We start from the raw sequence: 11,802 nt of genomic DNA on the forward strand, positions 1-11,802 counted from the left end.
ATGTGCCTTTTGTGAGTAAACAAAGAGCATTCATCTTCTACTTCCCCTTTTAGCAGCACTAAATTCCCTAGAAAAGGCAAACCAGTACATATGTCTTTGTGCTGCAGACATTGCCGGTTTAACACAGATAGGTAGCGTCTGACAGATTCGTGACTCTGTGCACGATTCTAATATAAACAACAACTGCTGGCAAAGTCATGATCCTGTGCACCGTCTACCAGGGCTTGCAGGCTGTTGTGTGTGTACCTCTCTGGCTCTCTCCTTTACCTTTGTATTCCACATACACTTTATCACTGACAGCTTGGAAGCTATGACCCTGGTCCTTAGGTGACATGGACCCTGAATTAGCTGTATGAAAGGCAAGAGCGGTTGACCTGGACTTCCCACACCCATTAGTGCTCATCGATAAGACCCACTATAGCCATGAGATGGGGTTCAAAATGCTCTCACGCAAATCAGATTTCTCAGTTAAGCAGTGTTGCAGACAACAGGGCCTGTCCTGAGACTTTAGAACAGCTCCAGTTCTTAGACATGTGGTTCACCAAGTGTTTGTGATGTGCAGTGGGGAGACAAGCACCTGGGAGGGTCATAACTCATTGTTAAGCCCACATCTTTTTAGCTCTCACAAGCTCTACCAGCAAAGAGTAAGAGTAATTAACATGAATTTTGCCTCCTCACTTTGCCTCTCTACCCTCACCAGCAGTGACACGACTAAAATGTAGATAGGAGAGAAATGAAAAGCAGAATCCTGAATAATAGGATTGGTGGAAACCGAGAATCATTAATATTATTGTCAGATTGATAGTTGCAGAGAAATCTTAGAGAACAATATGCAAAATACATGGAAAGTAAAATCTTCTTCCTGGCCTTGCTCCCTTTGAGCTTTGACATCTTGGTACTCACATTAGAAACCTCAAATTGTGACAGCCCACGCGTGTCACCGCAGTCTGTGCAGGGCCAGGCCCTTTAACACGACCCAGCACCTCCTGTCATTCTCCAAGGCTCTCTCACTCTCCCAACTTTTGAGACTCCTGCAGTTGTTTCTGATGACATTTAAATCTGTGCTTCTCTTCCTCTCTTTGGGACTGTGGTATTAACCTTCTGTCTGCTACCTCACTTCCTTTTCCATGCTAGCCAATGAGGAACACTGGCCAAAGGTATGTAAGATCATTTTTCCCCCTTTCTTTCCCTCCCCCTTTTTTCCCTTTTGTTCCCTTCTCTTGGTATATAGGTCGTCCTCCAAAATACAATGCAGTGCTGGGGTTTGGAGCCCTTACCCCAACATCCCCCCCATCCAGTCATCCTGACTCCCCTGAAAATGAAAAGACAGAGACCACATTCACTTTCCCTGCACCTGTTCAGCCTGTGTCCCTGCCCAGCCCCACCTCCACAGACGTAAGTAACGTGGGAAAAGCTCACTCTCTTTCTGAGAGCTCAGATGGGGAAGCCGTTATCATGTGTTGTCTCCTTACCAGCTGCATTTCCTTGACTAACCCTGGAACAGCGGTAATCCCTGCAGGACACTATATGCCATGTAAGGCAGCTTTCTGCTGGGGCCCCAGCTCCTGCCACGGCCTTGAGAATCTTGTTAAATTCATCAGGAGGCTCACACAGAGTTCTCAGAGCCTGGATTAATCGGCTGTCAATGAGTTCTCAGGAAAGGGCTGAGATAGGGACTTCAGCGCATATAATTGAGAGGTGTGCAGTGCTGTCATCCGTGTTGGGGGGTGGGGGAAATGAACAAGGTGTATCTTCCCCTAGCTGTCCTTGTTTCCTGATTCAGGTAGAATTCCAAAAGTAGAAAACTTTTCTTTAAAACACCTTTTCTCAGCAGAGTTAATCAAAAATAGGTTCCTGAAAAGAATGTTAGATACTTAGTAACCCTTCACCCAGAATTCAAGACTGTAAACAGTCCCTTGAGTTTTTAAAAGAGCATTTACAAAGTAGTGGATTCATTTAAGGAATATATACTGAGCCCTACTCTGCTGAGCATGCATTGTTCCTGAGGCTGGGCACACAGCTGGAAACAGAATAACTCCCTGCCCTGGAGGAGCTCATATTGTATGGCCAGAAGCAGGTGATACACAGATGAACATGTAATATGTCAGGTGGTAGTAAGTGCAGTGAAGAAAAGTGGGACAGAATCAGGGGCTTCAGGAGTCGTGGCAGGAAGGTTGCTCTTTCATGAGTAAGAGTAGAGAAAGAAAGTCCCTCTGATAGGGTGCAGAGTACTTGGTGGGAAAAACATTCCATGCAGAGGGGATGGTAATGCACAGGCCCTGATGTGGAAGTGTGCATGGCATGGAAGAAAAGCAAGAAGGCCAGGATGACTGGGGTGGAGTGAGCAGAGGTGAGACCCAGAGGTGGCAGGGCTGTGGCTCTTGAAATGGGAACCACTACAGGGTTTTGAGGAGTGACATAATTTCTCAACTTTTTAATTTGAAAAACTTCAAATCCACAGAAAAGTTGCAGAACTATACAAAGAACATACACAGACAGACACATACACATATGTATACACATCCTTCACCTAGACTCACCTCTTGTTACCACTGTGCCAAATATGCTTCTCCCCATCACACACACACATTTTCTGAACTAATTAAGAAGTTGCAGATGTCATGGATCTTCACCCCAAATACATCAGTGTATGTCTCCTAAGAACAGAGATGTTTTCTCATGTGTAGTTACAATGTAGTTATTGAATTGAAGAAATTTAATAGTGACAAAATATTACATAATATATTGTCCATATCTGATTTCTTCTGTTGTCCCAATAATTGGCTTTTCTATGCTCTAGGATCGAATTCAAGGTCATTGTGGACACTTACTGTCATGATGTTGTCTCTTCAGTCTCCTTACTCTGGAAGTTCCCCAACCTTTCTTTGTCTTTCATGACGTTGACACTTTAAAACAGCAATTGCTATATGTGCGTTGCCCCTCTGTTTGGGTGTGTTTTTCCTCACAAATAGACTCGGGGATGCATTCTCACAGGCCACAAAATAAGTGATGATGAGTCCTCAGCGCATCACAGCAGGAGGCACATGATGTCAGTCTGTCCCACTCGTGGGCGTGTTACCTTTCTTCTCTTATGATAGTTCCCATCAAATTTCTTCACTTGCAAAGTTGTCTGTTTCTTCTGATGGAGATAAGTTTGAGTCTGTATAAGTACCTAGTTCCCCAGAAAACTCTTACCCAGTGGTTTTTAACATCCTTTAATGGTTCTTGCCTGCATTTATTGTATTTATGGTGATTGTAAAATTGATTAGGATTTTAAAAGATCGCTGTGTCTGAAATAGAGAAGAGGCAGGGGAGGATAGATAGGATGGAAGCAGGAGACTAGGTAGAAGGCTATTGTCGTCCAGGCAAGAACCAGTGATGACTTGGCCTAATCAGACGGGAGAGTAGACATGGAGAAGAGTTACCAGAGCTGCGTGTTTTGATGAGCCAATGGGATTGGGTAATGGGGTATGAGAAAATGAGAATAGTCAAGGGTGAATCCCAGGTTGTGGCATAAACAGCTAGAAGAATGAAGCAAATGATGACAGGAAGATCAGGTTTGAGAAGGGAAACCTAGTTTCATTTTGTACATGTCCCACTTCTTGTCTGTAGGGTCATCTTCAGGTAAAATGTCCCCTGAACTTGAAGGTCCTCCGAACTTATTAATGGCCTACCCTCCCCAAAGAGCAGAAGGGTAGCATTTGCAAATCCTGAGTAAAAATTCCAGAAGCAACAAAGGGAGTGTCATCTTTGGAGAGGCAGGGTCATCCAAGATCACAGAAGAGTTATATTCTCCTGGCTAGGTTTCCTTCCTTGGCACAGCTGGTGGCTACCACCCAGTCTTGCCATGAAGATTCAGCATTTCATCTAGCTTTCCTGACTTTTGGCATGAGTAAATGATACAGGTTTTCTGCCTGTCCTGTTAATGGACACCAGGAGTCCCTGTCAGAAACCTTGTTTGCTAGCAACAAAGATCGTTCAGTTGAAGCCGTCCCAAAGGAGTTGCCAGCTCATGGCTTCTTGGTAAGGATCTCCATCTAGGGTGGCGCATAAATGCTGGGGAACATATGCTTCTGTGGCTCTGCGTGTGTGTCTCTTTCCTCAACAATGCTGTTTTGTTTTTTGTGATTTTTGACTGAGGGGGCTTAGGGACTTCTTGGAAGACTGAACCAAAGGGTCCACTCAGATCAAATCACAAGCTAAAAGCTTCTGCCAGGTTTCATCTTAAAATGCAAGCATTGTTCTTTTCAGAAATCTAAAGATAAAAGAAAGCTTTACTAAACCACTAAAATACGTTGAGAACTTCCTAAGTTAAACCCAGTGGAATGAAATTTTTAAAAAGATAATTGACTTCTACTTTCGCAGTATCCCAGCAGTGGCAGTGATTAAAATCAACACCCAGGGCTCTGCATGTTTGCTGCTGGGTGGCATAAGCCCTGACAACATTAATTAAACAATCACAGTTGAGAGGCAGGCATTTCCTTGGAATCAATAGCCATCAAGAAGGGGTTGCTGATACAAGCCCCAGCCGGACACTAATCCTCAGGATGTACCTTGTTGCCACTATCATCACTTTTATGAGAAGAGAAGATAGCTTGGCATAGTTATAAAACAAGTTTTTAGCAAATGATGAAGTCGTAATTCATATAGCTAGGGTGCTTTCAAAAGAAGTGCATGTCTTTATCTTCTACAAAGAACCATCTTCCACTTTATCATTTGGTTCATGGTGATAATTTGATCAGTCACCAAAGTCTCAACCTTTTGACCTGAGGCTGCACTTCCATGGTGCAGCATTTCCCCTGCGCTCTTTAAGCAAAGAACCAATTCTGTACGGATGGGTGATGTATCTTGGAATTTTATATTCATTTCTATAGGCAGTACTCATAGTGTGATTCCTGAGACTCTTTCTGGGCACCATTATGTCCGAACTATTTTTGTAATAATACTAAAATACTCTTTGCTATTTTCATTCTCATTCTCTCAAGAGTGAACACTGGAGTTTTCCAGATACTGCATGGTGTGCGATAATGTCAACACTCTGATGACTAATAAAATGTGTAACTTGTATATTTTGGGGTTTGTTATTTTTTAATACACCATATTTGTAATTTCTATGATTCTGTAATTATTTCAAAATAAAAAGTTGTAGAACTTAGAATATAATAAATCTCAGTAGATAAAACTCACATAAGCAGTAGCTCCTGAGGTGCTTAGTAATTTGAGGAGTTTAAAGGGGACTTTAAACACCAAAAAAGATGAAGAACTGCTGCTATGGGATTGGTAAACAGGCTAGGAAGATTGCTTTCCTTCAGAAACTTGAAATAATTTAACCTTGATTTTATGTGTGCTCTACCTTCTGCTTCCTGATCAGAAGTAAAAGAAAGTGAGCAGTCTCTGAAGCCATAATATTTGTGTGAACTTCATAAAGATGCAGACCCCAACATGGGGCTACCGTTTTAGGGAAACTAGCTCTCTCAGCTTGATTTTAAAGATGAAAGAAGAAAGTCACAGTTTTTCGGGGGAGTCATACCTTATTTCTTTCAGGGCCTGGAAGTTAAACTGTTAGACTGAATGCTCATGCACTGGTTTGTGCATGTACTGACTACCTTTTTCTACTGGCCAGAGACTAAAATCCATCCACACACTGATGTATCTTAGAACTTTTTGCAGCTGGTTTTCAAGGCTGCCATATACCCTAGTGAATCTAATTCTGTAAAGAACATTTTCTTTCCTTTAGAGCGTAATTGTTAAGTCTGTGTAGATATATTCCTTCAGTGGTGGTGGTTGAGGGGGTATAAAAAGGAAGAACAGGGCGTTGCTCTATGTTTCGTTGCTTCTTCTGAAAAGTTTTTGTTAGACCTTCTGGCAGAATAGCCTAGAAATCTAAAACAACACATTGGAAGTGAAACAGGGGTCTGCTCCAAACTGTGGGTGCTGCCCTGCTACTAACTTCTGACACTTCCCTTCCGTCTTCACTTCCCTGGTGTCCTTGGTCAGCGGCATTAATCCTGTTCGGAGAACATGCCAGGCATTGACTTGCTGAAAAATCCTTCTTTAATACCTCACTTTATTCCCCTGTGTTCTTTCCAAATTTCAGATCTGCTTTTTTCTGACGGTGCCTTCTGCTCAGAGGGCCCGTGCATGCTTACCCAAGTGCCAGGACTTATCCCTGGTGGGGTTGGGGGAGACAGGCAGAGTGCCCTGGGGCTGCTCTTTTTTCCATCTAGCAAAGTATTTCATAGGGAGGAAAGAGGCCTTCCAGAATAAAATGGCCCATTGAACAATAAATGCCAAATACTGATTTTAAGATAACATTGTCAGCTGCTGCTTTGGCTTTTTAAAATCTTCTTGGTAGAAAGCTCATAGGGGTTAATTTGTTCCTGACTTAATCTTTTCCTGGTTGAACTTCCACTATATATTTTTTTCTCCCTGAACAGTTCTTCTAAACTTCCCCCCAAAATGATAATGAGAATTGTTTGTATCCTAACGTGGAAGCAGGTTGATAAAGGATTTCACTATTTTCAAGCTATCTGAATGTGGGTTGTACTCTACCAATACATAAAATTGCTGTGCTATCACCTGTAACATTAATTTTGGCCGAGGTGACTACAGGGATTTCCAGTAAACTCTGCTTTAAATTCAGAATACTGTCCCTACCTGAGAAACTTAAGTCATGTGGAGCAGGTGGACACTTGTTCCATTGATGATACCCCAGTTTTCTTCATCACTCATAGCATGTCGGAAGATTATCCTAAAGCATTTATATGTATCCAGAATGTACATGTTAATATTCAAAGTTTACCTTTTCTGTCCTTTCTCTTACCTTTCCTCTTGATTTCATAGGGTGATATCCATGAGGATTTTTGCAGTGTATGCAGAAAAAGCGGCCAGTTGCTGATGTGTGACACATGTTCCCGTGTGTATCATCTGGACTGCTTAGACCCTCCTCTGAAAACAATTCCTAAGGGCATGTGGATCTGTCCCAGATGTCAGGACCAGGTACTGTGGGTGGGTCAGTCGGGTAAGGGGCAAAGGAGAAAGACAGTGTGGTCAGGAGGACCTGTGCCCTCTAATCTGCAGTAATGGCAGAATCTCTTTCCTCCCCTGTAGTTCTTACGAGACCACATCTGCCCTATTCAGAGCTCAGCACTCTCCCATGCAGTGTCCATTCTCGGAGGGTCTCTGGTGTATTCATGAGGCAGTGACTTCACGTACCAGTGAAGAGACCCTAACTGCTTCTCTTTATTTGAAATGACTTAGTCTCATTACCTGACCCCTTGAAAGTCTGTAAGACTTTGCCTCATTCTCTAAGAATGGTCCAGACCCAATAAAATCCTTTTTCTCAGCTATCCATTTATCTTTATGTCTTTGTTTTCACTACAAGCTGTCTCACATCTTTTTTAGAAGTAGGCAAAATATAAATAATAAATGTCCAGTAGCTCAGCAAGCTTTGGGATCCTGCTCAGTTCTTTGGAATCATGATTTGAGAGAATCACGGTTTCCCCTTTTAACTTGGGTCCTCACTCATGATGTTGTAGAGACAACTCTGAGTGTTCTCTTCCTGGATGCTGCTCTGTGACCCGCTGGTGATTTTCTACACAGGGTCTATTTATGTTTTCTGTCCTTGATCAGGCTGTTTTTGAGGACTTAGAAAGCTCAAATTGCACAGGCAGCCATGTCAGGTAAGGATGTACCAGCCCGTGGCTATTGCACTGTGTAGACTGTCAGCTGCGTGCTGGGGAGTCTGGCTGCCAGAGTATCTGGGGTCACGCTGCACGTAGGTGCCCAGCATGAGCCAGCCTGTTTCTAAGCCGGGCTGAGGAGTGTAGCTCCTCCAGTGAACCTCATTCTCTCAGCTTGGTAGAGTCCAGCAGCTGTAAACCAAGTTTTTACAGCACTGCCACCATATATTCTTCCTAAATTGACTGCCAGCAGCTGTAGACACACGGCTTGTTGTTACACAGGGGCTGCGTGTGTGTACACCTGCTTCTTAAAGTAAAATTCTAAAAATCTTTTCAGATGCTCAAGAAAGAAGAAGCAATTCCCTGGCCTGGAACTTTAGCAATTGTTCATTCCTATATTGCCTACAAAGCAGGTAAAGAATCATCCATACTATTTTATTATTTAGTAAGCCTTATTTAGTTGTCTCCCCGATGTGAAAAATAAAAAAGTGCTAGAGCATTTTTTTTTGTTTGTTTCTAAAAGGAAATTTACAGTTAAAAATGAAAATGTTTGATTCAATGAAGTAGGAAGTTCATGTAACACTTTCTTGGAGAGAAAAAAACCAGAAATGTTATCTTATTTATGCAAAGCCAGGTGCAGGATACTGACAGTCGCCTTAATCCACATGTGCAGGTTCTGCACGGTGGTGGGACTCCGGGCACATTAGAGAAAATGCCTTTTTTTGGCAAGTATCCCTAACATAGTGACCTCTTTGAAGAATTCCTTGTGAAAAACAGGTTCTTTTTTTTCTTTTTAGCAAAAGAAGAAGAGAAACAGAAGTTACTTAAATGGAGTTCAGATTTAAAACAAGAACGAGAACAACTAGAGCAGAAGGTGAAACAGCTCAGCAATTCTATAAGTGTAAGTCACCCTCCTGCCTTCGGTGATAGACACGGGGCAGCAGCTCCCCAGGGCCAAGTCAGGTCCTTCAGCTTATTTATAGCTACAAACTTTGCCTCCAGTTAGGGTTTGGAGCAAATGTCTATATAGCGATATACTATGTATATATTTACCAATATATAGAGTAACAGTTGGTATATAGCACCTTAGCCAAGCTCCAGAATGTCCTCTTGGCTTTGATTTGAGAGCGGATTTTCCATCTCTGGGCTAGAGAAGTATCGGTGGTCGCAGCTACGATGCAGCAGTATTGCCACCAGCTCAGTGTCATCCTGAGGGTGTTTGGGAGGAGTGTGTGGCCTCTTCTGAGGCCTGGCAGATGCAGACCAGATGCCCTATGTGATTCCTTCTAGTCTCCTGAGCTCTCTTCCACATTGTGCTAATTGTATTTTGAAGATTTTCTGACCAGCCTAAGGAAGAGGGCTTTCTAGAGACAAGTATTGGACGTGAATACTGCTCAGCCTGGCCTGTCCGGTTGGAAGGAGGGTTGTATTTGCAGCAGGGATTCAGGGGCTTCTCTCTTCCTTTGAGTAGTCCCCCCATTGGTGTGAGGTGCCCTCACAGATACCAGGTGGTGCCTTGGACACGGTGGCAGTTGAGCTACCCACTGGCTTGCTTTCTCCTATGCACCATATTCCCCATGCCATACACAGCTCTCATCTAGGACCCTAGAACAGAAGTCAGCAAGTGTGGGAGGCTGAGGACAGAGATTCTGACTGTTAGCTGCAGTCTGAGTCTCCTAAATCCCCTGTATGTCCCACCCAAGCCCTACCTCTAAATGCTGGCTGCCTAATGATCCTCCGTAGGCTCTCAGATGGAGTCCAGATGCCACTGGCTCATTTTCTAGCCCAGGAAGCTCAGTGCAGTCCTGAGCACATTAGCACCCATTTAGCCTAGCCCACGCATACCTGCCCAGCCAGCTTCAGCAGGGCTTTTATTTCATGGTAGTAGCCTGGTAATTCACATATGGTTTGAAGTCCTAGTGTCAGGTAGGGTTAGCTTTGAAACCACTCACTTCCCCTCTCTCTTAGCTCTCTGGCCGCCTCCTTCCCTTGCATAGCAGCACCCACTCCAGGGTGAAGCAGAACAAGGGCCAGGGGCTGCACACGAGCCCTGCAGGCTCCTTTTACCTGGAGAGGACTGCCAGGCTGGTTAGAAAAGCAGGAGGCTCAGTGTTGCTTCCCTTCTCGTTTGCTGCAGAAATGCATGGAAATGAAGAACACCATCCTGGCCCGGCAGAAGGAGATGCACAGCTCCCTGGAGAAGGTAAAACAGCTGATCCGCCTCATCCACGGCATCGACCTCTCCAAACCTGTAGACTCTGAGGCCACTGTGGGGGCCATCTCCAATGGCCCGGACTGTACGCCCCCTGCCAATGCCACCACCTCCACGCCGGCCCCCTCCCCCTCCTCCCAGAGCTGCACAGCGAACTGTAACCAGGGGGAAGAGACTAAATAACAGAGCCCCGCTAGGAGAAGCCACGGGATCCCGGCGGCAAAGAGAGCAAAACACTGAAGACTCTAGAAAAGCAAAGCCGGATTTCTTCTGGAAAGTACAGAATTCTTTTGGTTCTTTGGTTCCAGAGAGAGAGAAGATGCTTGTGCCAGGTGGCACCAGAGCTTGCCAATTGATCCTTCTTATTCTGTGTGTACATGCAAAGATTGGACCATGTTACATGAAATAGTGCCAGCTGGAGGTTCTTTGCCAGCACCATGCCAAGTGAAATAATATATTTACTCTCTCTATTATACACCAGTGTGTGCCTGCAGCAGCCTCCACAGCCACGATGGGTTTGTTTTTGTTTTGTTGGGTGGGGAGCAGGGACGGGCGGAGGGAGGAGAGCAGGTTTCAGATCCTTATTTGCCGAGCAGTTTGTTTAGGTAGAGAAGACAAGTCCAAAGAGTATGTGGGCTTTCCTGTTTCTAAACTTTCACTACTATAAAACCAAAAAAAAAGGAAATTGAGATTTAAGCAACCCCAGTGCCCAGAGGCGGGATGGGGAGGGGATGGGAGGGGGCCGGGGTGGGAGAAGTATATCACATAGCAGTATTTCCTGTCGTCTGTCTGCGGCGGGGGCCGGTGCTGGGGAGCCGGAGACGACAGCGGGAACGGGAACGGCCTCCGGGTTCCTCTCCCGAGCACGGGACTCCCGCCGTGGGCGCCCCGCCACCTCCCAGATTCCTTCCCTGCTTTGGCAAATTGGCGAGCACCCCGCGGAAGGTCAGGTTCTCTTCCCTCTCCTGGAGCGGCAGGGCCGGGCCCCAGCCCAGGCCCCGGGGCAGGGAAGGGTGTGTGTGTTGAGGAAGGGAAAAAGGTGGATCAGTGATTTTACTTGAAAACAAGCTCCATCCCTTTTCTATATTTATAAGAAGAGAAGGTCCTGAGCGAAGCGGCACGCGGCCCAGGTGTGTGTGAACCGAATGGAGACATTTCTTTCCTCTCTTTTTTTTTTTTTAGTTTCTGTTTTTGTTTTTGTTCTTTTTTTCTTTTTTTTAAAAAAGTTTTTATTTTGTCATTTATTTTACTTTTTTGGTAACAAAAACTAAAATAAGGAATAGAAAAGCTGTTTTTCAGGCTGACAGTCCACTTAAGGGTAGTCGAGACCTTGCATGGTAGAGTAGGAATCCTAGTGTCAGTGAGGTCAGTGAGTCCGTGTGCGTCCTTGTGTCATCGTTCGGGGCACTGTTTTTTTATGCAAGGGCAAAAATCTTTGTATCTGGGGAAAACAACAACAACAACTTTTTTTTAAATTAAAAAGGAAAATAAAAGATATTGAGGTCTTCCTAGTGTTACTTAAATTAAGATCAAGGTAAGAAACATTGTAAAAAAAATTACAAAGTGCTATTTGTTTCCTAAAAACAGTGATTTCTATTAAAAAAGGTGTCAGAACTGGAGAAAATGCTGTGTAGTTATAATTTTTTAGCACAGAACCTGCTGATCATGATGCCATTTTGCTGTGTCTGTGTCTCAAGACTGGTGGGCCAGTCTCCATGGTTTCTGTCCTCCAGAGGGACGGCCGCAGCCCTGAAGGGCCCGGCCGACCTCTACCCCCTTTCTCCCTCCTCAGAAAAGATTGTCCTCTTTTCTCAGTTGCAGGGATCTTGGCTCCTGTTTTTGAAGCCCAAGCGGAGTGTGGCTGGTTTCAGGGCCCTCCCTGTTGTCTCCTCGGATTTTGCTAGAACA

At 44.5% G+C, this 11,802-nt stretch overlaps 1 protein-coding gene across 16 annotated transcripts in view; it reads left to right on the forward strand.

Annotated features, from left to right (window-relative positions):
• The window catches only part of PHF21A (PHD finger protein 21A), a 172,645-nt gene extending 162,019 nt beyond the window's left edge, over positions 1 to 10,626 (forward strand). For all 16 annotated transcript variants that reach the window (XM_054699233.1, XM_054699245.1, XM_054699244.1 and 13 more), the window contains 5 exons: positions 1,232 to 1,395; positions 6,844 to 6,999; positions 8,020 to 8,095; positions 8,480 to 8,583; positions 9,820 to 10,626. In XM_054699233.1, the coding sequence (XP_054555208.1) occupies positions 1,232 to 1,395; positions 6,844 to 6,999; positions 8,020 to 8,095; positions 8,480 to 8,583; positions 9,820 to 10,077 (758 nt within the window). In that variant the 3' untranslated portion in view covers positions 10,078 to 10,626. The remainder of the gene's footprint in view (positions 1 to 1,231; positions 1,396 to 6,843; positions 7,000 to 8,019; positions 8,096 to 8,479; positions 8,584 to 9,819) is intronic.
• Positions 10,627 to 11,802: the final 1,176 nt, after the last annotated feature.

This window comes from Talpa occidentalis, unplaced genomic scaffold, assembly GCF_014898055.3.
Source record: "Talpa occidentalis isolate TD23 unplaced genomic scaffold, MPIMG_talOcc4v2.1 talOcc4.3, whole genome shotgun sequence".
Taxonomy (NCBI): domain Eukaryota; kingdom Metazoa; phylum Chordata; class Mammalia; order Eulipotyphla; family Talpidae; genus Talpa; species Talpa occidentalis.